Source organism: Mirounga leonina, unplaced genomic scaffold (genome assembly GCF_011800145.1).
Source record: "Mirounga leonina isolate KUSES-001 unplaced genomic scaffold, KU_Mleo_1.0 Mir_197, whole genome shotgun sequence".
Taxonomy (NCBI): Eukaryota; Metazoa; Chordata; class Mammalia; order Carnivora; family Phocidae; genus Mirounga; species Mirounga leonina.
The window spans coordinates 5284293-5311967 of NW_023270494.1; the positions used below are offsets into that span (position 1 = coordinate 5284293).

The 27675-nt window shown below is 54.3% G+C and overlaps 1 protein-coding gene across 6 annotated transcripts; it reads left to right on the forward strand.

The window, feature by feature from the left end:
* The first annotated feature begins 12686 nt into the window (after positions 1–12686).
* On the forward strand, positions 12687–27664 carry EXOC7 (exocyst complex component 7). Of its 6 annotated transcripts, XM_035025964.1 has the most exons (21): positions 12687–12825; positions 13019–13084; positions 14622–14806; positions 15000–15105; positions 15949–16171; positions 17370–17537; positions 19994–20086; positions 21002–21070; positions 21998–22143; positions 22424–22576; positions 22804–22902; positions 23242–23304; positions 23561–23627; positions 24327–24365; positions 25114–25179; positions 25472–25592; positions 25836–25931; positions 26676–26739; positions 26962–27003; positions 27113–27246; positions 27484–27664. In XM_035025964.1, exons 1-21 carry the CDS (start codon positions 12766–12768, stop codon positions 27584–27586), a joined length of 2163 nt encoding a protein of 720 aa, XP_034881855.1. In that variant the 5' UTR covers positions 12687–12765; the 3' UTR covers positions 27587–27664. The 6 variants fall into 6 exon arrangements, with proteins under 6 accessions (XP_034881855.1, XP_034881856.1, XP_034881857.1 ...); XM_035025965.1 differs by lacking the exon at positions 24327–24365 and having other exon boundaries at positions 12688–12825; XM_035025966.1 differs by lacking the exon at positions 21002–21070 and having other exon boundaries at positions 12688–12825.
* The last annotated feature ends 11 nt before the right edge of the window (positions 27665–27675 follow it).

The window sequence follows — 27675 nt, forward strand, 5'->3', positions numbered from 1 at the left end:
TTTAAGGTCTCTGCTTTATCCCTGATAGGCTGAAAGTTCGTGATGGTGGGCCCTTGGTGAGGGCCTTTTCTTCATTCCCTGCGATGCGCCACGCAGTGGGACCTTTTAATCTGGGACAAAGTCCAGAGTCTTTATGTGATCCTTTCTTTCCCTTCATTTTTTCTGAGATGACTGTTTTCAGATTTTAAACATTAAATTGTACTGTCCGTTCTCTCCTACTTTCTATGGCTTTATCTTTTTGTTTTACTTTCCGGGAAATTGCCTCATGCCCTTTTTTGAGTCAACCCCTACTGGCTCCTTCACCCTCCAAGCAACAACCACTAATTCCATTTCTATCGCCCTGCGTCAGTTTTGCCTATTTTAGAATTTCATATAAACGATATCAAACAGTTTGTACTTTGTGTTTGTCTTCTTTCACTCAGCATATTATTATTATTTTTTTTAAAGATTGTATTTATTTGACAGAGAGAGCAAGAGAGAGCACAAGCAGGGGGAGAGGCAGAGGGAGAGGGAGAAGCAGACTCCCCCGTGAGCAGGGAGCCTGATGCGGGGCTTGATCTGAGGACCCAGGGATCATGCCCTGAGCCGAAGGCAGCCGCTTAACCACCTGAACAACCACCCAGGTGCCCGTCAGCGTATTATTTTTGAAATTTATGTTGTTGCATGCATCAGTGGTTTGTTCCTTTTTATGGCAGAGTAGTATTCCATCAGATGGCTCCCGCAGTTTGTTTATCAGTACGGGGCCTTGTGAATACAGCTGCTATGAACATTCTTGGACAAGGCTTTTGTGGTATAGCTTTTTTTTTTTAATCTCCTTTCACTTGGATGGGGCTCAGGAAGAGAAGACAAACACACATGGTCCACCTGCCTGCCATGCTTGACTGGTTTATCCTGAGTTGATTTTTTTTTTTAAGATTTATTTATTTATTTTGGAGAGAAAGAGAGAGAGAGAGAGAGCATGAGCAGGAGGAGGGGCAGAGGGAAGAGGGAGAGAATCTCAAGCCGACACCCCACTGAGAATGGAGCCTGACACAAGGCTGGATCTCACAACCTTGAGATCACGACCTGAGACCTGAGCAGAAACCAAGAGTTGGATGCTTAACCGACTGGGCCACCTAGGTGCCCCTATCCTGAGTTGATTCTTAAGAGTAGACCTGGGTAGGGGTGCCTGAGTGGCAGACCTAGGCTTCAAGACTGGTCTGAGGGATCTGTAGGCCCAGAATCCTGGGGTGGGGGGTGGGGGCTGGAGGGCGAGGCTGCTCTGTTTGCCCTCTCTGTGGGAGGCTGGGGGCAGCTGGAATGGTCCTTAGTCATAGAGGCATGCGCCTTTAGTCTTAGGAGCCTTCTAGTGCCTACAGGTGAGGAAACTGAGGCACACAGAGAGGAACAGGTCTGAGGACATCAGCACAGATAAGGTTGGCTTTTCTTGGGCTAGGGGACCCAATTGGACATTTGCCACCTGTCCATTCACTGCGCCCCTAGCATGCCCCTTTATTTCAGCACGTGGGCAGTGTGCGTGCCTCTCCTGCTGGATGGGGAGCCCCAGGAGCACAGAGGCCGTGCCAGGTTCTCCATAGAGTGTAGCTGGATGGGTGGAGAGGGCGCGCCCCAACTTATCAGCAGAGCTAGATCCAGCAGCCAGGGCTCTGAACTGGGAAGACAGTAGGGAACCAGGAGAAGAGAGCCCAGGTCTGTCCTCCCTGCCCTCAGGAACTCCAGGCCTCAACTCCCGGCCGAGCCCTCCTCCTCGGCCTTATTAACAAGCCCGTGCTGCACATGTGTGGTGTCTGGGAGCTCACGTGCACCGAGAAACAGGTACACCGTTCACTGGCTTCTCTCTGCTCATTCATTCATGCACGCGCTCATTCAACGGATCCAGACAGAGGGGAAGATCCTTCCATCGGTGTGGGCGACATGCACAAACAGAAGACCAAATGCTCAGAGCAAGAACAAGTGGGCCCCAAAAGTGCCTTTGGGACCCCCGAGACAGGATCATCTCATTCAGTCCCCTGCCTCAGGGCAGCTACCGTGTCAGGGAAGGAGACCTCCTGGTTTCCCACCAAAGAGGCAGGATCCATCAGTCCTCAGCATCAGGGATTGACCTGGCCCTCAGCCAGCTCCCGGTAGGAATCCCCGTGTCCCCTCCACCCTGGCTAACAGCTGCAGAGTCCCCTCTGTGCTCCACCACCTGAACCAGGCCACTTTCTCTCAGTGCTGTCTCCTGAATCCACTCCAGTTTTTGTCCAGATCAGTGCGCTGGCCTGCTCACTTGTGTCCCTGCCTCAGGCCACCCTGTAGAAGCTCCTCACCAAATACAATCCACCTTAAGTGATTTGGTCCCCAAGGCCACCCTCCTTCCCCTCCCAACCAAACTCAGCTCTCCTCTCTGGACATCCCTTCCCAGCTTCCCAGCTGCTGTAAGGCTAGCCCCTCTTCCGGGGGTCCCTCTTCCCCACTTCAAACTCCGGGCCACACACCTGGGTCTCCCCAGGCCTCTCTGATCTGCCTGATCTCCCTGATCTGGTGGCCGTGATGCTGCTTCCCCGGCCTGTATCCCACAGGCTTGCAGTGCACCCTAAATTCCCAAATGTTTCCAAGAGGGCAATCTTCTTATCTACGAACTTAGCCAGCAGGAGGGGTCGGCCCCCTGAGGCAGGCCTTCCTCTCTTCTGCTGCCTATAGTTATGTTCTCGGTCAGCGCAGTTAATGCACAAGTAACTGAACCTGCCCTCTCAGTCCAGAAAGATCCACCCTGCTTGGAGGGAGGGCACGTGTGGGGGCACTTCCGGGCCCCTGCCCCAGGTAGAGAGAGCCCGCGGACCTTCACTCCACTGCAGTCTCTGCTCTGCAGAGCCCGTGGGTGTCCGGGGAGGCGCCGGAAATTGCTGAGTCACGTTCGGGGCACGGGGCCCCGGGGGAGCCCGGCTTTCCGGGAGCGGGGCTGCGGGAGCGCGCGGGCCCTGCGGGGATTTGGGGCTGCGAGGACGCGCCCCGGGGTGGGTGGGTGCAGGGGGCGCAGCCGCATCCGGGGTGGGGGGGGGTACAGGGAGCGGGGAGCGCGCGCAACGGGCCGCCCGGGGAAGGTAGAGGTGCAGGAGGCGGGGGGCGCGCCCGGGGGGTCGCCCAGCACCCCCGCCGAGGCCAGCCCGGCCGCCGGCGTCCTCGGTTGCCAGGAGCCGCGGGGCCGAAATGCGGCGGGTGCCGGCGGCTGACATGACCGCGCCCGCTGGCCCGGACCCCCCTCCGCGATCCCCCCCCCCGCCCCCAGCGGCCGCCCTGGCCACCCTGCCCCCACCCCCATGCCCTCCCGCGCGTTCCTCATTTGCTGGCTTCGTCTCCACGTTGCTCTCTTCAGGGGCCCCCTCGGCCCCACCCCTCTCCCACCCATCCACCTGCCCTTGGCCGCTCTCTTCCTTTCCTTGCACCCCCTGGACATTCCCGCAGGGTCCAGTCCCCGGGCGCCGCGGAGAGGTCCGTGGGTGTCGGGCGCCCCCTCGCGGCCCCCTGCGCCCGGCCTCGGGCGTGGGAGGAGATCGGGCCCTCGCCCCGCAGCCCCCCTACCCGCCGGGCGCTGGGGTGCAACTCCTGGGTGGGCGGGGGTCGTGCGCCCCCCAGCGGCCCCCGCTCGCTGGGTTCTGGAAGGCTGAAGGCCGCGTCCTCAAAAAGGGACCCTGAGACTGAAGATGCCCCAGGGAGAGCAGGCTGGAGAAGGGGCAGATGTTGCTCCCAAGCAGAGAGAGAGGGAAGGCCTGTCTCTTCCATTTCTTCACGCGCTTTTCTGTGGAGCCTGCTGGGAAGTCTGTGGTCTGACATGAAGGGGAGGGAAAAGGGGTGTGAGAAAGAGTCGTGGCCGGGGCAGAAATGGGGAACTGAGTCAGGAGTAAAGGGACAGGGAGTGGACCGCTGACCCTGGAGGCTCTGGAGCCATGAGGAATCATCTGGCCTTTAGGGACTGGCCTCCCCAGCTGGCTTCCTGCCAGGCCTTAACCCTGGGATCAGAAGCCAACCCCTGCCTTCTCCAAGCCGGGCTGACTGGGAGCTAGAGTTTGAAAAGCTAAGAGGAAATTTCCCTCAAGTGTTTGTTGTCCGGATCCACACAGTGGAGAGCCTCTTGCCTGGTGGCCAGTGTCAGAGCCAGTGGCCGGTGACCAGGGCTCTCCGGTGTGTCCTGGAGGCAAAAGTTCCCCAGGCCGAGGGACAACACAGGGGCTGTGGCATGTGTAGGGCTGGCAGCAGGGGAATAGCTGGGAGCCTCTTTGACCCACTCTCCCACTTTGGGATCTAAAAGGCCCCTGGCCAAACGGGCTTCTTCAGGGTCTCGCCAGTAACCCTGGCGGTTAGGGCCTCCAGGCGTATCATCTAGCCAGGATGTGGGACTGTGGTCGTGGCCCTGGGGTGTCCAGCTGGTCCCAGGAAGGTCATTCCCGTTCCTGTGTGAGCCAGCCTGTCTCTCCCTGAGAGACAAAATGGAGGGTCTGCTTTCCAGGCCCGGGTCTGGCACCTTCTAGACACTTCTGGCCCTTCTAGACACTTGGTTTCCCCTTCCCTAAGGGCAGTGACACCACTTCTTGCTCATACACACGCAGGTGGTTGGGAGGACTCCAGGAGTAACCATTATGAAGGCTCAGCATGGTGCTAGGTACTCAGGGCACTCATACCACAGGCCTACTTCCTGGCCTGTAAATGTGGGAAATGTCACTCACATGTCTCCTTGGCCCACACCTTGCCGCTCCTGCTCCTTAACCCATCCAACGTTTGGCACTCACTCAGTCACTACCTGGTTGACTTCATCAACCTTTCTTTGATCTTATTTTTTTTTAAAGGTTTTATTTATTTACTTGAGAGAGAGAGAGAGAGCACGAGTGAGAGAGCAGAAGCAGGGGGAGCAGCAGAGGGAGAGGGAGAAGCAGACGCCCCGCTGAGCAGGGAGCCCGACGCGGGGCTCGATCCCAGGACCCTGAGATCACGACCCGAGCTGAAGGCAGACGCTCAACCGACCGAGCCACCCAGGCGCCCCTAGGACACATTTCCAAGCAATGGTAGCTGCAGACACCAAATAGTTCCCAATAGACCCCATTTACAGCCAGAAAGGCCAGTGAAGATCTGGGGTGGGCACTGCTGAACATTGCTTGAGCACCTGCTGTATGCCGGGCCCTTTATATATGCTGTGTCACCTAATTCTCACGGCGTGTTAGACAGCAGGGCCTTCCCTCAGCTGATGCAGCCCAGCTAGTGGCTGGCAGGGCGGGGAGCGGGCCAGGCCTGGCTCCCCTCACAGCCCGGCTCTCACGTCCCACTCTGTGCCATCGTAGCACCAGCTGGGATTTCAACAGGAGCTGGCCACCTCACGGAACATACTCCTTTGAGATGTGTCCAAGGCCAGACTCCCACCTGCTCCACAGACCTCTCCGAGGACCCGCTCTGGGTAAGGTGACAAGGCGGGTGGGTGGAAAGCTGGGGTGGGGGGGGTGTCTAAAGAAGGGCGGGAGAGGGTACCGATTCTTCTCAGCCACGTCTGTGCTGGTGTTTCTGTTCCTTGTGAGTATGTTGCTGTGATTCTCAGGGTAGAGAGTTTCACAGTTGCCTCAAAAGACGCCCCCCTCTTTCCCCTCGACTCCCCACTCTGAGACATGTACCCACGAGCTTAGCTCACGGCTTTGGTGCTCTCTCCGGGCTCCTGCTCCTCCCTTGTCCTCCTGCCTTGAGCCGTCATGCACTTTTCATTGGCTCCTCAGAGATTTGTCTCTGTGTCGGACCAAGGCTGGGTGCTGGGGAGGCAGCCCGTTAGAAGGCCAGCGGAGGCCTTCCTGTCACCTGCATGACACCATCAGCCCTGGAGGCTGAGTTTCCCTCTGGCTTTTGTCACTCAACTGTGAGGACCAGTTGCTTCTTGCCTGCCTTTGATCTGCCCTCAGCGGGGCTCCCTGGGGCCTGGCCACTCCTCAGCTCTAGCTCTTGCCTGTGAGGCTCTTCCTGGCAGCAAATCCGCGCTCTCTGCTGGTCACTTCACAGGGTCCACCAAGAAAACTCTGGCCCAACTTTCCAGACCCCCTTTCCGAAGTCACGCTTTGCCTCCATCCCTCAAGGGGGCAAGGTCCCAGCCTCTTTGAAGACCTGAATTCAAACCAGTTTACTCAGGGGACTTTCAATTTGCAATTGTGACAATGATTTTAAACTTCACCTAAAAATAAATAAATAAACAAAATGGAGAATATCTAGAAAGTTTCTTTGAGAAGACAAAAAAAGACCAAGAAGGAAATATGCAACATTACATGTATTAAACAGTAAAAGTTACGTTCCTTTAACTGGTCTCATGCTAGTACTCAAATAGGGAAAAGTAGTTCAGTGGAACAGAATATATTCCCCCAAAATAGGTTCAAATATATACGGAACTTATTTTTTATATAGGTGCCATTTCAAACTAGTGGCCGAATCATGAATTATTGAAGAAATGGTATTGGGACCATTGGCTATCCATCTGGGAAAAATTCAGATGGCTCAATGATATAAACATAAATATATATGTATATATTAGAAAAAAGCAAAAATGGTTTAAGGAAAAAAAGAAAGAAAGAAAAGGAGAGCTTACCTGCGGTGAACCTTTCCATGAAAGACACAAAACCCAAAAGCTATAAAATAAAAAGTTTGGTCAATATAAATAAATAAAATTCTAGGAGAAAAAAATCAGCAGCAACAGAATTAAGCCACACATAAACGATAAAGGCGAATTTCTTTAATATACAAAGGATTTCGCAAAACTAGTATGGCCACTAACCAAAAAGATAGTCAAACTTACTTTTTTAAGTCACATGTAACTGACATGCAATGTTCTATTAGTTTCAGGTGTAGGAGGTAGTGATGGGACAATTAGGTACATTAGCTCACCTCTAGGAGTGTAGTTACCATGTGTCACCACACAAAGTTATTATATTATTAACTATCTTCTCTAAGCTGTGCTTTTTATCTCCCTGACTTATTTATTTGATAACCAGAAGTTTATATCTCTTAATTTCCTCAAACTTACTTTTTTTTTTTTAAGAGAGGGAAAGAGGGGGAGGAAGGGGCAGAGGGAGGAAGGGCCAGAGGGAGAGAGAGAATCGTAAGCAGGCTCCATCCACCACGCTCAGCGTAGAGCCCAACGTGGGGCTCGATCTCATGACCCTGAGATCATGACCTGAGCCAAAATCAAGAGTCAGACGCTTAACTGACTGAGCCACCCAGGAGCCCCTCAAACTTACTTTTAATTGAAGGAAAAAATTAAACATGAGATGCCATTTAAACTTTTTTTATAAATAGTTTTTATTTTTTAGTAGAATTCTAGGTTTACAGGAAAAATTGTGCAGAAAGTGCAGAGTTCCCACATGCCTCCCCTGTCTCTTTGCAAGAGTTAGGATTTCTAGCACGATGTTGAATAGCAGTGGTGAGAGTGGACAGCCTTGCCCTCCTCCCCATCTTAGGGTGAAAGTATCTAGTTTCTCACTACTAAGTAATGATGTTAGCTATAAGTTTATTGTAGATGTTTTTATCAAGTTGAAGAAGTTACTCTTTATTGCTGGTTTTTTAGTGAAAATTGTTATCACGAATGGATGTTGGATTTTGTCAAATGCTTTTTTTTTTTGCATCTATTGATATGATAATATAGGTTTTCCTCTTTAGCTTATTGATGTGATGGATTACTTTGACTTTCAAATGTTGCATCAGCCTTTCATACTTGGGAATAAATCCTACTTGTATAATAATCCCACGGTGTATAATTCTTTTTAGACATTGTTGGATATGGTTTGATAACATTTTGAGTATTTTTACATCTGTATTCATGAGAGAGATTGGTCTGTAGTTTTTCCTTCATGTAATGTCTTTAGCTGGCTTTAGTTTTAGGGTGATGCTGACCTCATAGAATAGGTTTGGAAATATCTCCTCTGCTTCCATTTCTGAAAGGGGGTGTAGAAAATTGGTATCATTTCTGCCTTAAATCTTTGGTAGAATTCATCAGTGAAATCATCTGGACTTCGTGCTTTCTGTTTTGGAAGTTTATTAATTATTGATTAAATTTCTTTAATAGATATACTCCTACTCAGATTATTTACTCCTCTTTGTGTGAGTTTTGGTAGATTGTGTCTTTCAGTCAATTGGTCTGTTTCACCTAAGTTATCAAATTTCAAACCATAGAGTTGTTCATAATATTCCTTATTATTCTCTTAATGTCCATGGGATCAGTAATGATGACCCCTGTTTCATTTCTGATATTAGTAATTTGTGTCTTCTCTTTTTTTCTTGATGAGTCTGAGTAGAAGTTATCAATTTTATTGACCTTTTTAAAGAACCAACTCTTGATTTCCTTGATTTTCTTTGTTAATGTCCTGTTTTCAATTTCACTGATTTCTAATGCCTATTATCGCTAATATTCTGCTTATTTTGGATTTCATGTTTTTTTTTCTAATTTCCTAAGGTGGAAGCTTAGATTTACTGATTTTGGATTTTTTTTCTCTAATGTATCCATTCAATGTTATAAATTTTCCTTCAAGTACTGTTTTCACTGCATCCCACAACTTTTTTTTTTTATTAACATATAATGTATTACTTGTTTCAGGGGTACAGGTATGTGATTCATCAGTCTTAGACAATTCACAGTGCTCACCATAGCACATACCCTCCCCAATGTCCATCACCCAGCCACCCCATCCCTCCCACCCCCCTCCACTCCAGCAGCCCTCAGTTTGTTTCCTGAGATTAAGAGTCTCTTATGGTTTGTCTCCCTCTCTGGTTTTGTCCTGTTTCATTTTCCCGTCCCTTTCCCTGTCCCACAACTTTTTTTAAGGATTTTATTTATTGAGAGAGCGCGCATGCACACATGAGCCAGGGGGAGGGGCAAAGGGCAAAGGAGAGGGAGAAGCTGACTTCCCGCTGAGCAGGGAGCCCAACGTGGGGCTCAATTCCAGAACCCCAAGATCATGACCCGAGCTGAAGGCAGACGCTTAACTGACTGAGCCACACAAGTGCCCCTGCATCCCACAACTTTTGATAAATTCTTTTTTCCATTTCATTTAGTTCAAAATTAAACCTGAGATGCCATTTCTCATCTCTCATCTCTCAGATTGGCAAAAATGTTAGATTGATAATACTTAGTGTGGGTTTAGGTGTGGGGAAAGAGGCACATTGTACATTGGTACTGGAAGTATAGACTAGTTCAGCAAATCGGATGGCAATTTGTACATCTCTATACAGATTTTAAAAGTATATGTTTTAGGGGCACCTGGGTGGCTCAGTTGGTTAACCGTCTGCCTTCAGCTCAGGTCATGATCCCAGGGTCCTGGGATTGAGCCCCACATCAGGCTCTCTGCTCAGCGGGGAGCCTGCTTCTCCCTCTCCCTCTACTGCTCCCCCTGCTTGTGCTCTCTGTCTCTGTCTCTCTCTCTGTCAAATAAATAAATAAAATCTTAAAAAAAAAAAAAAAGTATGTGTTTTAATTTAGGGAATGTATAGATGTCCGTCCAGGGGCGGTCTGTGCAGGATGTACCAGTCATCTATGCATAGGGGTGGAGTTTCCAATAGCAAAAACCTGGAAACAACCCAAGTGTCCATTAATTGAGGACAGCGTTTCTATATTGTATCTCTTCTATGAAACACTGTGCTAAGGAGGAGGAGATCTCTGATACTGATATTGAAAGAAGATCAAGATACTGGGGGCACCTGGGTGGCTCAGTTGGTTAAGCGTCTGCCTTCGGCTCAGGTCATGATCTCAGGGTCCTGGGATAGAGCCCTGCACCGGTCTCTCTGCTCAGCAGCGAGTTGGCTTCTCTTTCTCCCTCTGTGATCTCTCTCGCTTTCGCTCTCTCTCAAATAAATAAATAAAATCTTAAAAAAATAATAATAATAAAAAAATAAAGAGAGATGATCAAGGTATACTGTTAGGGGGACACCTGGGTGGCTCAGACGGTTAAGCGTCTGTCTTCAGCTCTGGTCATGATCCCAGGAACCGCCCCCCCCCCGCCCCCCCGCATTGGACTCCTTGCGGGAAGCCTGCTTCTCCCACTGCCTGCTGCTCCCCCTGCTTGTGCTCTCTCTCTCTGATAAATAAATGAATAAAGTCTTAAGAAAAATGGTATACTGTTAGGATGCAGGCCACAGGAAAGGATGTTTACTGTGATGACATTTGTATTAAAAACAAAACAAAACAAGAGCTTATTCTGTGTAGAATGTGTTTGGATTTGTCCAAATGCATTAGGAAAGTGGTCATTCTGGTTACATCCGGGACAAAGGGGTTTGGGGCTCAGCGGGGAAGAGGGCTGAAAACCTTCTGTTTTTCACCTTCCACCCTCTTTCCAGTTTGAATTTTTTAACCTTGAATAAGAATTACATTGAAAAATAGTTTTAAAATCAAACTGCAGGAGCGCCTGTGTGGCTCAGTCGTTGGGCGTCTGCCTTCAGCTCGGGTCGTGATCCCAGGGTCCTGGGATCGAGCCCCCCATCGGGCCCCCTGCTCCGCTGGAAGCCTGCTTCTCCCTCTCCCACTCCCCCTGCTTGTGTTCCCGCTCTCGCTGTGTCTCTGTCAAATAAATAAGTAAATAAAATCTTTTTAAAAAAGATTTTATTTATTTGAGAGAGAGGAGAATACTTTGAACTTTCTTTCTGAAAGTTTACGTTTTACTAGATATGGTTGTCATAAATATAACCTGCTTTTTACAATGGATTTTCTTGAAAATCAGATTGGTGGTTTTGCGTAGCAACAAATAACACTCCTGAGCCACCCAGCATGGGGAGGTGGGGAGCAGCCTCTGGTGTATCCTCTCCCAGGCAGCTGTGTTGACTTAGCGCACCTGACCTCTCTGAGCCTGAGCTTCTTCATCTGCAGAAGGGAGACAACAGCTGTGCCTGACTTGTACGTTTATTGTGAGGATTAGACAAGAGGACGAGTAAGGATGGTGTTTGTAACAGAGATGGACAAACAGAAAGCTCTCCATACAGGATAGCTGGCTACCAAATTACACTTAGTGAAAGAGATTTGAGAAAACACACAAAAGCACACAGATATGTAGTTTATTTGCAAAAATACAATGATACTGTGCCAAGTTCAAAGTATTTGTTCATGAGCATAGGGATCCTAAGACTTATAGAACAAGATGATATCGCTGTTTTTCTTGAGCATCTACCCTGGGCTAGGTGCCGTTCAGAGAGGCAGGTGCTGAAGGGGGCTCTCTGGGCTGCTCTACCGAGTCCAGAGTCCTTTCCACCGTAGTGCTCCAGGCCCTCGTTCTGTACTGTGGCACTGAACTTTCCCCTTTACTTAGTTCTCAGGACTGCACAAGGACTGCCTCAGTGAAATCATCCCAGGTGCCCTCCCACGATGACTCTGCCTTTTTATCTCCCCCATCTCCAACAGGGCTGCACTTGGAGATTTCCTTCAATCCCACTTTCCTGGCTACCCACCAGATCTGAAATTGTCCTCATGCCCCATCAGAAGAGCTCCTCAATCTCTCTCCAAGCTCCAGGTCCCATTTCTTCCTCCTCTTGGATGTGGTGGGTCCTGCGGGGGGGGGGGGGGGCGGTGCTTGGGAACACTAGGACTTGGTATCCCAAAATATTCTCACCCACCAGCACATGCCTTGTTGTCTATCCCTTTCTGCCTGGATGCTGGATCCACAGAACTGAGCAAAGCCACACAGCTATTTACCTCCCCAAGGACTAGGGCCAGAGGCAGGGTTGGCAGGGAAGGGATGGAGGAAGGAGTGACATTAGGTTTTGCAGGAGCTGAGTCTTGTGGTGAAAGCTGAACACCCAGCCCCGCAGGAACCTCGATCCAGGAATGTCCCTGCTGGAGGCTCTGGGCAGAGGAGTTAGAATGTTTTGGAACTCTGGAGAAGGGGCCCTGACCGCCCTCCAAGCCTTTCTGATCTCCCCAAAGCCTCTATGAGAAATAGTTAAGGGGCTGGGCCCAATCCCTCAGACAGGTTTGACATCTTTCAGCCTTCCCCTTGCACCTTTTCCAGACGAGGTGAGCTCCCAGCAGAAGACACTTCAGCAGCAGACAAGTTCTCACCCCCAACAGATAAAACCGCAGAGCTCTCTCCAAAACAGACGCTCCAGGGTGAGGCTTGGACAGCACGCTCCAAGCAAGCCCCCCGCTCCCCCGGAATGGATGCTCCGAGGACTCCGCCAGCCCCGGGAATTTGACTGGGCTCCACACAAGCCAGATTTATGGTTACGGATGCCACCGGGGCCGTGGGCGACCCCTCTGTCCCCAGCCCTCCCCCGTTCGGGGTTTGCACACAAGGTCCGCTGCATACTTTTGCGTAATGCAGGGCCGAAAGAAGGAGCGACTACACAAGCCCCGGCTCATCAAATGGCCACACGTTCCGGGCCTACAGCGTGACACGCTCTGTGCTGTGGTCTGCGGGGAAGGCGACATCCGTGCCTGGCCATAAAATGCGAACTAGGGAAACAAACTTGTGGCCTTCCCCAGCGGCCTCTGTCAAAAAGGTCGGCCTTCACACGAAGACCGCAAGTGAGCTCCAGCCGTCCGGTCAGCGGAGCGATCCAACGCTGCTTGCGAACCTTTTCTGGCAAGTCGGGGAACCCCGCACTCGCCACACCCAAGATGGCCACCTCCCCAGGCCTGTTACTCAGTTCCGCTTGCCATTCCCAATATGGCACCACGAGCGCGCCGTGGGGGCGGGGCCAAGGGCGGAAGTGGGTGTGGCAGAGACGGGAGCCGAGGGGGCCCGCAGAGTCTAGGCACCGGGCCGCGGGAGCCGCTGGGCCGAGGCGATGATTCCTCCGCAGGAGGCGTCCGCCCGGCGGCGGGAGATCGAGGACAAGCTGAAGCAGGTGAGGCTGGGGATGGGGAGCAGGAGAGGGAAGGGGCCGAGATCCGGGCCGGGGCATCTCCTCAGGGAGGAGGCAGGGCTGGGAGGGAGCACTCCCTGCGAGGAGACAGGGTTGGGGGCGAGGCCGTGGGGCTGGGACGCGGTGTTAGTTAGCCTCCAGCTTCTTGTGATATGCTCCGCTCCGCTTCCGCCAGGAGGAGGAGACGCTGTCCTTCATCCGAGACAGCCTGGAGAAGAGCGACCAGCTCACCAAAAACATGGTGAGTAACCCCTCAGGTGGGAGGGGCAGACAGGCCTCCAGACTGGAGGAGAGCCCTTTTTACAAAAAGCCAGGGGTTCGGGCCTGGGTCATGATGGTGGTAATGTGTGGGTTTCTCCAGCAGCAGTGTGGGGTGTCTCTTACCTAGCTCCCCCGTTTTCTGCTCCTTCACATACGATGCCGCAGCCCCTGCTGGCGCAGACTTTCAGCTTTCTCTCCAAGGTCTCCATTCTTCGTTCTCTCCTTCTGCAAACATTTAGCGAGACTGATGTATGTGAGCTGGGTAGTGGTCGTGTGTCATCCTCAATTCAGGTGATGATCAGAGGGCAAGGGTGGCCTGAGATTTTGAGATTACTGAGGGCAGAGAAAACTCAGCCTTCACCTCAGAGGGCTTTAGGGGTAGAAGGAGCTTTGAAAGCAGAGCTGGGATCTGGTTCTCGCCCCTCCACTTCTTTTTTTAAGATTTTATTTATTTATTTGAGAGAAAGAGAGTCAGAGAGAGCGGGGTGACGGGCAGAGGGAGAAGCAAGCTCCCTGCTGAGCAGGGAGCCTGATTCGGGACTCGATCCAGGGACTCCAGGATCATGGCCCGACCCAAAGGCAGATGCCCAACGAACTGAGCCACCCAGGCACCCCCTCCACTTATTTCTATGTGGCTTCTGACAGGTAACACTGAGCTTCAGTCAACTCATCTACTAAAAGAGGCAATGCCAACCTCCCAGCGTGGCTGTGAAGGTCGTAGGAGACAATGCATGGGAATGCATCTTGCATAGTAGCTGGTCTACAACAGGTGCTCAGCAAATAGGAGTTTCCTTCCTTATTTCTAGAGGAGACTGGAAAAGCTCATATTGAGTAGATACAAATTTTGGGTATGTGTTTAGGAACACAATCATAAAGTCCTCATCCTTATTAAATTATTAAATAGAGATTCACCCTTAGAGAGAGAGGTTTTGAAGTACTAGCAATGCATTTGAGGCTACTCTGTATGAAACTACTTCCTCTTCAGTCTAGGAAAGCTTCAGAGAGAAGTGAAATTGAGATTTGGCTTCAGAGGGTGGAAGGGAGTCCCTCCTGGGGTGATTATCTTAGAAGGAGTTCATTTAATGCATGGGTTGCCTCCTGCAAGGCAAACTTCATCCAGTTTATTTGGACCACCTCCTGTGTGCTCTGCACATGGTAGGTGCTGGGGATATGGTGGTGAACACGTACACCCTATCCCTTCCCTCTATTATCTAGAGAATCAGAGGAGGGGTGCCTGGGTGGCTCAGTCAGTGAAGCATCTGCCTTCGGCTCAGGTCATGATCCCAGGGTCCTGGGATCGAGTCCTGCGTTGGGCTCCCTGCTCAGCAGGGAGCCTGCTACTCCCTCTCACACTCCCCCTGCTTATGCTCTCTTTCTCTCTCTGTCAAAATAAATACAATCTTTTTTTATAAAAGAAAGAAAACCAGAGGAAAGGCAGCAAATGCCAAAGACCTGGTGGGTGGGTAGAAGCAGTCCTGGGACAAGACTCAGTCCTGAGACTGGGCTGTCCCCCACAGGTGTCTATCCTGTCATCCTTTGAGAGCCGCCTTATGAAGCTGGAGAACTCCATCATCCCTGTGCACAAGCAGACAGAGAACCTGCAGCGACTGCAGGAGAATGTTGAGAAGACTCTCTCCTGCCTGGACCATGTCATCAGCTACTACCATGTGGCCAGTGACACTGAGAAAATCATCAGGGAGGGGTGAGCTAGGGCCAGAGGCTCACATTGCTAATACCTCTTGGGCCAGCAACGCTAAGCTTTAGAAGAGAGGGTTTGAATATACTTGAGCCCGGAGTCCCCTGTATTAATTCTCTTCTCTTCCAAATACCATTCTCTTGGTCCTTCCTCTTCTTCTTCCATCTGCCCAGGCTGATGCAGCTCTTTTCCTTCACAGCCCCACAGGCAGGCTGGAGGAGTACCTGGGGAGCATGGCCAAGATTCAGAAGGCTGTGGAGTACTTCCAGGACAATAGCCCAGACAGCCCAGAGCTCAACAAAGTGGTGAGGGGCCAGTGGGCTACTGTGGGAGGTTTGGGAGACACCAGTCCCTGCCCTGGTCTCATGAGGGACACTGGACCGTTGACAGCCACTCCCCTCTGCTCCTCTCCCCAACCACGCAGCTTCTGCTAGTCACTTGTCTCTACTCTGTTTCTCCAGATTTGTCTATTCTGAGCTTCTCATATGAATGGAATCGTATAATATGTGACCTTTTGTGTCTGCCTTCTTTTACTTCATGTAATGTTTTGAAGGTTCGGGCACATGGTGGTGTGTGTCAGTTCTTCATTCGTGGTATGGCTGAGGAACGTTGAATTGTGTGGATGGACCACATTCGCCACTTGATGGATGCCTCACTTTTTGGCAGTTACAAATAATGTTGCTATGAACCCTCACGTATACTTTTGTGTGTGGACGGATGTTTTCTGTTCTCTTGTATGTTCTGGCTATCTGTTTCTTATTGGGTATATAATTTGCGAATGTTCTCTTTCATCCTGTGGGTTGTCCTTTCACTGCTTTGATGGTGTCATTTGTAGGACAAAAGTTTTTCATTTGACGTAGTTCCATTTATCTATTTTTTTTCTCTTGCAAACCCTTTTCTAACAAGAAGACAGGGTAATGGCCCATTGGGAAAATCATCGGCCAATATTTGTGAAGCATCTGTGTCTTGTAAAACTTTGAGTTTCACCTGTGAACATACAATTTGAGGGAACATGAGGCAAAGACATAAGCAGAGAGGGCTTCCTGGTGTTTCTTCTCTGGGTTAAAGGAAGTGAAGGCAGAGGAGGGGCCAGCTGGATGCTGAAGCAGCCGAACCCTCTCCCTTCCTTCCTCCCGTTGTCCCCGTAGAAGCTGCTGTTCGAGCGCGGAAAGGAGTCGCTGGAGTCCGAGTTCCGCAGCCTGATGACCAGGCACAGCAAGGTCGTGTCCCCTGTGCTCATCCTGGATCTGATCAGCGGTGAGGATGAGCTGGAGGTCCAGGAGGAGGTGCCGCTGGAGCACCTGCCCGAGGGAGTGCTCCAGGACGTGATCCGTATCTCCCGCTGGCTGGTGGAATATGGCCGCAACCAAGGTGAGAGGACCCAGGTGGCAGGGCCACACGGAGTGGGGTCTTCTCCCCGCTTTATTTCTTTAATCCACCTGGATTTTTTTTTTTTTTTCATAAAAAGAAGTTTGATAGGAAATGATATACAAGCAATAAATCTATAGCTTATGTGACTGTGCGAACATGTCCACAGCTCCTAAGCTGCACTTTAGGCGGGCCTTGGGCTCAGCAGGAGATTTTTAGGGAGAAAAGAGAGGCCAGTGGACAGCCTCCAGACCCCTGTGCTTCGGCCCATTTTTTACACTGGGGCTCCTTGCAACACCTTGGTTGGGAACTGCTGAAGTGTAGTGTTTCCTTGCCCATTTCATTTTTGGATTCTCCAGTTTTCCAGTATTGATAGAAAGTGCTGCAGGGAGCATACTTGTGTGGATTGCTTTCCTTATATAGGGAGTTCTTTGGGTGTTTTCTCAGAGATGCAGCTATCAGGTAGAAGTGTCCAAACAGATTTGTACCTTTCTGCCATTGGAAGCTCATCTCCAGGTAGGTGGGGCCAGTCCAAAGAGCCATCAACGGTCCTATGGCTCTTTTTTCTTCATTAATTTTATTTATCTTAGCCAGGGCTGTCGTGGTCCTTTTAAAAAAAATTTGCATATCATGAATGGCTAAAGATATAGTGTGTTTTCATTCACTGACATTTGTTATCTCTTTGCCTCCTATAAATTGCTCACATCCTTTGACCCCTCACCAAGGTGAATCTCGATGTTAATTTTATTTATTTATTTATTTCTAAAAAGATGTTATTTATTTATTTGAGAGAGAGAGGGTGTGCGCACGGTGGGGAGGGGCAGAGGGAGAGTCTTAAGTGGATTCCCTGCTGAGTGTGGAACCCGACGCGGGGCTTGATCTCACAGCCCATGAGATCATGACCTGAGCTGAAACCACGAGTTGGACGCTCAAGCAACTGAGCCACCCAGGTGCTTCCTAATTTTATATTTTTTATCTAAAAGAATTTTACTTTCAAAACTTAATTAGCAGTTCTATTGGGGGATATTTTCCCTTTTAAGATGGCTTAATTTGGGACCAGGCTATGTGGGTGGCTGGGAGCCATAGCAGATGCTAGGAACTAGTTAGCAAACTGAAATAGGCTCTACCACTGCTCGGCCCGCTGCATCTAGAGGGGAAAGAGAGGCAGGGACCCAGCTGCCACCACCCCCTCTCTCCTCAGATTTCATGAATGTCTACTATCAGATTCGCTCCAGCCAGCTAGACCGCTCCATCAAGGGCCTGAAGGAACATTTCCGGAAGAGCAGTTCTTCCTCTGGGGTTCCCTACTCCCCTGCTATCCCCAACAAGAGGAAAGACACGCCCACCAAGAAGCCCATCAAGAGGCCAGGTGAGCCCCCACTCATGCCCATTAAGCCCCACCCAGAAGGCTGTGTGGGACCTGCATGGCCTTTGGCCGTCCTGGGGTTAGCAGCGTCGGCCCCTTCAGAGCTTATCCTCCCAGTGGCCCCTGACTGTGGGTACAGAGGACAGAAAGCAGGTGTCTCCCCACCTAGCAAGTCCCCATCTATTGAAGCTCCATGCTCCGGGTGAAATGTCCTTGTGTGTCAGCCGCACCCTGGTAAGCCGCTGTCTCGAGCTGCCGAGAGATGCTGTCCTCAGCTGAAGGAGAGGCTAGGATGTTGCAGGGCAAGGGGCCGCCGGGAGCAGCACCTGGGAGAGAAAGCTCAAGAGCCAGGGGCTGCTTCCACCTTAGCCCACACTGCCGAGCTGTGGCTGCAGGGACGTGCCCGGTGTGGCCCGTGGGACCCACCCCTCGTGACAGCAGGCTGTGTGTAGAGTGTTTCTCGCCCTTGCCCCTCAGAGAGCACCTGCTCCTGCTCAGGCCTTTAATTGGGGTTTGGAGAAAGGGCAGCATAGAGGCTGCCCTCAGTGGCCCAAGCGAGCAGAGGACTGGTGGCCCCAGCAGGAGGTGTACCGCCTTCTCCCGTCCAGTGCAGATCTCCTGGCCGTCATCTAAAAACCTGCTCCTAACAGAGACTGTGCTGAGCCAGCCTGCTGGGCTGCAGCTGCCGGCACTCGGTCGGTCCGTCCCCGTGCCTCTGCGCGTTGGGCAGGGGCTGTCTCCCTCAGTGAGGCTGTGAGGCTGCCTGCCTTGGCTTGTCTGGGCTCTCTTCTCCATCTCTTCTCTGACAGGCCCACGGCGGGGTGGGCAGACCTGGTCTGCACTGCCCCCAGAGTGTTGGCTGGCCGTGGTGGGGCTCACAGTGGGCCTAGTCTGTTCTTGGCTTATGGGCCCTGGAGGAAGACTCAGGCTGCGAGGATCCCTGTGGTTGCTGCAGAGTTTCAAGATTGTCAGCAGCCAGGGGGTCGGGACTGATGTGGAAAACTAGGGAGCCAGGCCCCTGGGACATCCGCTCCTGGCTTGGAGGAGAGGAGCAGGGAGGCCTCAGTCGGTCAGTAATTTAATACCAATCTCGGCATCTCTGTGGTCACTGGGCACGTGATGGGCTTGGCGGCTGCCCGATCGGTGTCCTCGGTCTCCATCCATGCCAGCGTGCCGGCGAGGCTCCTCAAGGCCTGTGTGCGGGTCCATCTGCTGCGGGTTTGCTGTGGGGCAGGAATCTGATTTGCTCATTAGCAGGACCGCTCACTGAATGGGGAGAACACAGGGAGACAGATGCTGTGCCGGGGCCATGAACTTGGTCATTAGTAGCTGATTGTCACGTGGTCCAAACAGAAAGAAAGGAGGCACTCCAGACCTTGTCCCTTCTCCCCCAGCTTTTTTGGGGGGGGCTGCCAGAACCCAGGCAGCCTCACTGTGTTCAGAGACACGGCTGGGGGTAGGGGACACAGGAGTCTCCAGAGAAGATGGACCAGAGTTACGTGTGGGGGCCTCTTTCCCGCTCCTAGTGCATCTTATTAACAAGGCAGCTGGCCTCATCTGTTTTAAATGCTATTGTATTTCCCGCATTTTCTGCCCCGAGGTGTCTCATTCCCACAGAGGTGGCTGACCCCGGAAGCTGTAGGCACTGCGGTTTTGTTTTTGTTGATTTCACTTTTGATACTAACTGTTGTTTTTTTCCTCCATGCCGCGAGCATGCCGCCCCCCCCATCCCGCCACCATCTACCATCCTGCTTCCGTTAACCCCCAACCAAGCTTCTGAGTTTTCTCCGATTGCTTTGGGGGTTCAGGTGACTTTGGTGCACGGGGCCAGGTTGCCTCAGGGTCTCCAAGCCTTCTGTCTTGGGCACCGCTCTCCCAGGAAGCTCAGTCCTATCTCACCAACTCCCGGGCTCTGCTTTCCATCGACCTCCGTGTGTCCACGTCCCAGCACTGAGCATGCCCGGGAGCTCGGCCTCCTAGTGTTTCGGGCCGGGCCATGGGCCTCTCGGCCTCGGGTCCCCAGACTCCGCCAACCTGGCTGTGCCCTCTGGGTGTGAGAGCTTCGTCGCCGGCTCCTCCATCCTGAGCCTGGTCTATGCCGACTTAAATGCCACTCAGTAGTGTTTTTTATTTTTGGCTTCTCCTGATGGCTCTTTGCCCATCTCATCTCCTTCACCCACTGCATTTCCTAAAGAGAACTCAAATCCAGAACCATGAGGGTCAGGAGCAGAATCGGGAGCTCTGTGTGGGGCATGCCCCGTGCCTGTTCCTTCCTGCCCATCTGTAGCGCCTCCGGGGGTCCTGGAAGGGGCCTGCTGGAGAGATGGCATGTGGGCATGCTCACTGTTGGGGGGCTGGGTATGGGGCTCGGGGAGGGGGGCAGGTGGAGGCCTGCTGCTGTTTTCTCTCACTCATTTCCTAGGTCTTCTTGTCTCCTCTCTGTGTGGTTCTGGTGACAGGCACGATCCGTAAGGCTCAGAACCTTCTGAAACAATATTCCCAGCATGGTCTAGATGGGAAAAAGGGGGGCTCTAACCTCATTCCTCTGGAAGGTAATCACCCTGTGTTCTTCTCCTGTTCCCTCCTCCGCCACCATGTGTGCACTCTCGTGGCAGGGCAGAGCCTCCAAGCCCCCAGGAGGGCCACGGGAGAGTCCCTGGGAGGGGGCAGGGGTGGGGACAGCAGGTGCCTGGTGCCGCTCACTCCAGCTGGCACAGGGCAGGTGCGTGGCCTCGGCCTGGTCCTGTCTGGCTGATGGCAGCTCTGCCCTCCCTGAGGCTTCCTACTCCCTCCCTGTCTCTGTCCTTGTCTCCTATTTGAACTCAGAGAAAGTTCTTTGTTATGGGCAGCCCTTTCACGCTCAGACCAGCAGTGGCAGGACCAAGCTGGCCTAGGCCTCCGGGCCACCCCCACCTCCCCCAGCTTTAGAAAGGGGAGTGTGTGCCACGAGGGGGATGGGCAGCCTGTAGGCCATGTCCCTCCTTGCCTCCTGTCGGAGGAAGGACAGCCCTGCCCTGGTGGACCTGACCTTCCTTTCAAAGAATAACCCTGGGGAACCAAAGGAGGCTGTCTCGTTCACTCAGCAGTGACATTTCTCTAACTGCGAGTCTCCCCAAACATGGTGAGGTGGGTAAAGCCCCTGGGGCCGAGCATCAGACCCTCCGCAGCTGCCAGAAGCTCTCCAGAGCCTTCCTTGGTCGTCCCACAGGCTTTCTCTTGGCCTCGGGCTCAGAGAACCAGCTCTCAAGGACGGTCTTGGGCACTGCAAGTCAGGCTTGAAATGGCTGTTCCCAAGGTGGTCCGTGGCAGAGGAGGGGCTCAGAGCCCTCTCCGGTGCCCCTTCCCCTGCCTACCCCCATCTCACATCCCCTCCTGGAGATCGAGGGCTTCTTCCCTGTCCCCGAGGGGCAGCCCGCCCAGCCCCTGGATAAACGCTGCTTGTGTCTGTACGGCCGACGTCTCGCTAGGTCACGAGCATGATTTCCGAGTTAAGCACCTGTCCGAGGCCCTGAACGACAAGCACGGGCCGCTGGCTGGTGAGTACCGCAGCCCAGCCCGAGGGCAGCCACCACTGCCTTGGCCGCCGTCCCCGGAGGGCTCTGCTCTGAGGATGAGCCAGGCCTGTTTGCCTCTCTCTCTCAAGTCTCTCTTTTGGGCACTAGGTCTCCTTGCCTCTCTCCAGATGGGAGTGTATGCCTGGCTCTCGGGGCCTGGGCCAAGGGGAGAAGCTGCCGCTACTTGGAAGGTGGCTCCCTGGAGGGCAGGGAGCCCTGACATCTGACTCCAACAACAGCTCCGAAGCTCTGACTCGGAGCCCGTTCCTTTGCATGTGGGACCAGGTTGCCTATGGGCACTCCCTGCCCCAGCCTCCGCTAGTGGGACCCGGGTCTCCTGGGGCAGCTGACCAGCAGAAGCCCTCCCTTTCTGGGACTCATCGCCCCTTCTCAAAGTTTGACCCCATGCCAGCTAGCCTCCTAGCCACAGCCCACTGCCTTCTTAGACATTCCACGTCTGGCGGGGCTGAGAACTGCCTTCAGTGGCCTGGCATTTTCTCAGATGGGTGACCATGGTGCCTGCCTCTTTGAGGTGGGCACCCACCCGTGGCTGCCCTCTTTCTAGTACAATTCAGAATCCTCAGTCCTGGGGACAGGTACACCATAGCCAGGAAGCCGATTTAGGGCTCTTCCCTCTTCATCCCTTCATCCATCTCCCCACCACCTCTAGTACCTGATGCTCTGGGACATAAACACTGTCTGGCAGAGCTGAAAATGAAGCCAGGACAAAGGCTGGATTCAGCCCTGTTTTTTCTCTTCGAAGCAGTCGGGCCTGCTGGAATGCTCTCAGCTTTCTGCCAGAACAGTCCGCCTGGGCTACAGGCCAGGAGCTGGGGAGACCCATGCCCCCCCAGCAGGGAGAGCGGCTGTCCCCAGACCAGCAGCTCAGGGGCACCACTGTCCCCCCAGGGAGAGACGACACGCTGGACGTGGAGACCGACGCCTACATTCACTGCGTCAGTGCCTTCGTCAGGCTGGCCCAGAGCGAGTACCAGCTGCTGATGGACGTCATCCCTGAGCACCATCAGAAAAAGACCTTTGACTCCCTGATCCAGGTCCTGCCCCGCCCCACCCTGCTCCTGGGCCCCAACCAGATGCCCCCGCAAAAGCTGCGGCTGCAGAAGCTGGAGTTTGGGCCAGACCTCTTGGCCTGTAGCCTTCAACTGTAGCCACCCACCATCTCCACCATGTGTGTGCGGGGGGAGTGGGGGGTGCCGTCCGCTGCTGGGGCATGCTGGCTTCCCCCAGCCCCTCCAGCGGCCCTGACCGTCCCTGGGAGGCAGGTCTCACCGCTCTGCCCCCTCTGTGAGCCGCGTCCTTGCTCTGCTCTCTCAGGACGCGCTGGACGGGCTGATGCTCGAAGGGGAGAACATCGTGTCTGCTGCCCGGAAGGCCATCATCAGGCACGACTTCTCTGCCGTGCTCACCGTCTTCCCCATTCTGCGGCACCTCAAGCAGACCAAGCCTGAGTTTGACCAGGTGCTCCAGGTATGTGGGCGGGAAGGCCCTTGGGGACATGGAGGGGGGTACCGTGCTGCCTGGCCTGGCTTCTCCGCCCTCACACGTCTGCTCCGAAGCTGGATGGAAGCAGCTTCTGCAGGGCCCTGGGTGAGAGGACTCCCTCCCGGGGTGACAGAACAGGAGGGGAGGCAGTGAGGGGCAGGGGAGCGGCTGGTAGGGAGCGGGGTCCGCTCTGCAGCCGTGCGCTTCCTCAGGGGACGGCTGCCAACACCAAGAACAAGCTGCCCGGCCTCATCACCTCCATGGAGACCGTTGGAGCCAAGGCCCTGGAGGACTTTGCCGACAACATCAAGGTGCTCTCCCTCTCTCCGGGGCCACCTGCGGCCCTAGGAGCTGTGGGCAGGGCCACCAGGCACCTGCCTGGGGAGCTCCTGTGGAGGGCGGGCCGCCCAGAGGGGCTGCTAGTCTCCTGTCCGTACCCACTTGCCTCCCTTTCTTGCCCAGGGAGCTCCTGAGCCCCTAAGGGGTGACGCTCCTGCCCCATTTTCCTGTCCTGTCTCACTGGCCTGCGTGCCTGAGGGGTGCCCTGGCCCCTGTCGCCAGGAGGTGGCACCAGAGCAGACCGCCTGGGGCCCGGGCTGGGGCCAAGGCCTTGGGAGCAGGTTCAGGAACCTGCGCTGTTCTTTCCACAGAATGATCCGGACAAGGAATACAACATGCCCAAGGATGGCACCGTGCATGAGCTCACAAGCAACGTAGGTGCTGCCCCAGGTCGCCTGGGGAGGGGGAGAGGGCCTGGCCTGGCCCAGAGCCGGCATGCTGGTGGCAGGATGGGGGGCAAAGGACTTAGTGTCCCCAGTAGGGCAGGAAGCTTACAACCATTCTTTTCACGGGGCAGACCCCTGGCCCTGCACCCGCCTGGAATGGTCCAAGGGGGTGCATTTGGGAGGAGATGTGACCTTGAGGTCCTGCCCTTGACCTTCTTCCTGGACCTGTTTTTTCCCCACACAGGCCATCCTCTTCCTCCAGCAGCTCCTGGACTTCCAGGAGACGGCAGGGGCCATGCTGGCCTCCCAAGGTACTCGGCACCTGCCAGTGGGGCCCCCTACCCATCCCCCACTCCTCCCACTTGTCTGGAGACATGGGGCGACTGGCCACCTCTGGGAGAGATCCCCTCCTGCCCTGTGGAGTGGGGTTTGACTGTGCCTTTCCTGACCCGACCTCCCTCCCTTCTCGCTCCTTCTACCGTCCTCGCTCTGGAGAGTGGCACTCCCTGGTTCGAAGACGCCCTGCCTGCCTCGCCCCTCCTTCCGCATTTCTCCACCTGCTCTTGTGTCCGCCCGTCCTCCCGATTAGTCTCACACAGCTGACCGTCCCGTGGGCTGGCGTCTCAGGGCCAGCCTGGTGTCTCCCCGCTGACCGCTGCCCTGGCACTGGAGCTGGGGAGGTTGGCGTGGAAGGAGGTTGGCATTTCTGAGCACCGAGACCCAACCCAACTTGTTGGGGCCCCCGGGCCCTCCCCTCCCTCCAGTTTGGGGGCGAGGGAGCGACGAGCAGCCTCTGGCCTGCAGTTCTCCAGATCCCCACTTGGCTGCATGCTCCCTCACCTTCAGGGGTCCAGCCAGGGTGTGGCCTGCCATCTGTGTTCTGGCTGTCGCGGGGAGGGGTCTGCTTGACTCGGGGGACACGGTTTCTAACCTGTGTTTGCACTTTGCGTCTTTCTCCCTTCTTTGTCTCTCCCCCTTTCCCTCTGAGTGCACTGCCTTTCACTCCGTAGTTCTTGGGGACACATACAATATTCCTTTAGACCCCCGAGGTAAGCAGCAGGGCTCTGCAGCCCCATCCTACCCCTCTGAAACCCCATGGGTGAGGTTCCTTGGGGACGGAGGCATCTGGACAGACTCAGGACCTACTGGGGAGTGGGGGTCAGGGGGGACATGGGTCTTTGGGGTGCTCCCAACTCTCTCAGCTCCCTGCAGGGCCACTTTCTGTCCCTGAGCTTATCCAGGCGGCACCCTGAGTGCACCCTCCAGGCTAGCCCAGCACCTGCCTGCCCCCTCCTTCCCCATCCACCGCCGCCGCCTGGCTGCCTGCTTGTTCAGGGGAGCCCGGTAGAGGAGGTTGTGGGAAGTAGGGGAGAAGGGGGAGAGGCCATGGGGAGCCTACTCTAAGACCCTGCTGTTCACAAATGGGATAAGTGGGCCTCGTAGTAGTAGACAGCACCCAGCATGAGTCAGGGCTGGGGGGCAGGGGGTGTCCCACTCCTGTCCCGCCAGCCTTCCTGCTGATCACAGGCCAGCTCATTAACCTTGCCACCCATCACCATAGAGGGGCTTGCCCCGGGTTCCGGGAAGAGGCTGAGGGAGTGCTCCCTGCAGCAGGCAAGGAGCCCAGCAGCCCAGCAGCCCCCACCCCCTGCCCTGAGCGCCTCTGCATCCAGTCCACCTGAGGAGGGCTCAGGGGCCCCTCCCAGGGTTTCCAGAGCTGCTCCCGGGGCTGAGGGGAGGCCACAGGGGGTTCTGGCTGCTGCCACGGCTGCAGTAACAGGCCTTCTCTCCTCCCAGAGACCAGCTCTGCTGCCACCAGCTACAGCTCCGAGTTCAGCAAGCGCCTGCTGAGCACGTATATCTGTGAGTGCTGTCTAGCTGGCAGCCCCTGGCGCCCACCTCCCCTGCCTTTTCCTTTCCTCCCTTTGTGCCCTCCTGCTAGTCTTGGTCCAGTCCCGAGCCCCCTCCACGACCTTTGAAATTGTAACCTAACTTCCGGTTTAGGGGCTGAGCGGGGCTGGGCAGAGGGCTCCTGAGGCTTGTGGAGTCTGAAGTTAGGAGGGACAAGGACAAGGGTTGGAGTTGGTTCGAGGGCCATTGACTGGGTCGTTTTGGTCAGACTGCCCGTGCATGTAGCCACACCCTCCCTGTGCAGGTAAGGTCCTGGGCAACCTGCAGCTGAACCTCCTGAGCAAGTCCAAGGTGTATGAGGACCCGGCTCTGAGCGCCATCTTCCTGCACAACAACTACAACTACATCCTCAAGGCCTTGGAGAAGTGAGTGGCTCAGGTGTCTGCGTGCGCGCGGCTCCCACCTGCCCCGGTCCGCCCACCCACCCTTCCGGGGCCGCCTGTGCCCTCTGCCTGGCCAGGCGGGGAGAGCAGCGCTTTACCCCTTGGAGTCCCAGGACCTGGGGCAGTTTAGGGCAGGCCCCACGGGTGCTGCTGCGGAGACCAGCAACCTTTGGGCCCCAAGAGCCAGTTCGATCCTCTGCTCCCTCCCTACCCCCCCCTCCCCAGGTCTGAGCTGATCCAGCTGGTGGCCGTGACCCAGAAGACTGCTGAGCGCTCCTACCGGGAGCACATTGAGCAGCAGATCCAGACCTACCAGCGCAGGTGGGCCCCGCCACGCCCTCCCCTCACCCCCAGGCTGTATCCTTCACTCACTCTTCCTGTCTGAGCTGCAGAGTGGGGTCAGTAATGGGGAAGTGCTCCCCTGTGGACCTGGCCCTCCACTTGCTGTTTAACCACACCCACAGGGTGGAGAGGGACCACCCGCCCCTAGCACCACCTGCTCCCTGGGGGCTGCTCTGGCCAGCATTTCCAGAGGGTGCGGTGCCTAGGGTGCGGGCGAAGAAGAATGGGAAGGCTGCCTGACAGAGGTGTGGGGACGTGAGGCCAAGCGAAGAGCAAGGTTGCAAGAGTACTTGAACTTGCTGAACCTCACTCTGCCGTGCTCCCACTGCTCCTCATCCTCGTTTCTCCTTGGTTTGTGTGTCTCCCTTTGTGTATGTCTCCTGGGAGTGGTCTCCCTCCTCCTTGCTTTGTCTGTCCTCTGCTCCCTCCTTTCTTTCTCATCTGCTTCTTGGTATTTACTCTCCAGGAGATCGATGTGAAGTGTAGCTGCTAGTATTTGTTCAATTTATTGAATTCTGTTTCCTGTTCTTAATTTTAAAAGCCAGCAGCTTGAACATTTTATTTTCCCAAGGAAAAATCTCAGCTGTGCTCTGCTTAGTTGTGACCCAAATCCATTGCCGACCTCCCCCTCCCCTAGTAGATCAAGAGATTTAAAAAACAAAACAAACCAGCCCCTGGGAAGCAGTCCCTCCTCTACCTTCTGCCTCTCTCCCCACCTGGCAGCTGGTTAAAGGTGACTGACTACATCGCTGAGAAGAATCTACCTGTATTCCAACCAGGAGTCAAGGTGGGCGAAAGGCCTGGTCTGGGAAGGGTGTCTAGCAGATGTGATACTTTTTGTCACATTTCTGGGGGAAAATGGACAAGCATCCCACTGGGATGAGCGAAGGATGCCTGTGGCCACAGGGCAGCAGGAGAAAGGGCTGGGCTCAGGTGTTTGGGGAGGAGCCAGTGGCCGGGCAGTTCTGCTCTGAGGAACACTTTCTCGGCCTTCTCCCACCACCCCCAGCTCAGGGACAAGGAGCGGCAGATGATCAAGGAGCGGTTCAAGGTGAGTTGGGGTCCCCTCCCCTCCACTGCTCCTTGCTGCTGTTACAGGGACATGGGCCCAGAGTCTTTGTCTTTGGGTCACTTCTTTTTCCACCTTTTTTGGCGGCCAGGGTTTCAATGATGGCCTTGAAGAATTGTGCAAGATCCAGAAGGCCTGGGCTATTCCTGACATGGAACAGAGAGACAAGATTCGCCAAGCTCAGAAGAACATTGTCAGGGAGACCTACGGGGCCTTTCTGCACAGGTGAGCACTCTGTCTCCACCTCCCCAGCCCTGTGCCCCCCACTTCCCCTGCTGGGTCTCTGCTCTGCTCTTCAAGAAAACCCAGAGGGTCGTGTACGTGTGGGTGGCAGACCTGTGCCCTGGGCTCTGCTGTGGGGCCGGACTGGGACATGACTCAGGGGCACCCTGTCAGGAGTGTCTGAGGCTGAGGTGGAGCTGGGGGGCCGCCAGCCTGCCCCTGACCTCAGCACCTGGTCAGGTATGGCAGCGTACCCTTCACCAAGAACCCGGAGAAGTACATCAAGTACCGCGTGGAACAGGTGGGCGACATGATCGATCGCCTCTTTGACACGTCTGCCTGAGCCTGCTGCTGTCCCTGCCTGGTTCTGCCAGATCAGCCGTATTATTGGACAGATAAATCAGTGTTAACTTGCCTCTGGGCCTGGTGAGT

Bases quoted from the DNA above. Each gene is read 5' to 3' on its own strand.
- EXOC7 (XM_035025964.1), top strand. From the start codon at position 12,766: ATGATTCCTCCGCAGGAGGCGTCCGCCCGGCGGCGGGAGATCGAGGAC. The intron at 22,903-23,241 runs GTGCTCTCCCTC...TTCTTTCCACAG, and splicing joins ACTTTGCCGACAACATCAAG to AATGATCCGGACAAGGAATA. The intron at 27,247-27,483 runs GTGAGCACTCTG...GCACCTGGTCAG, and splicing joins TACGGGGCCTTTCTGCACAG to GTATGGCAGCGTACCCTTCA.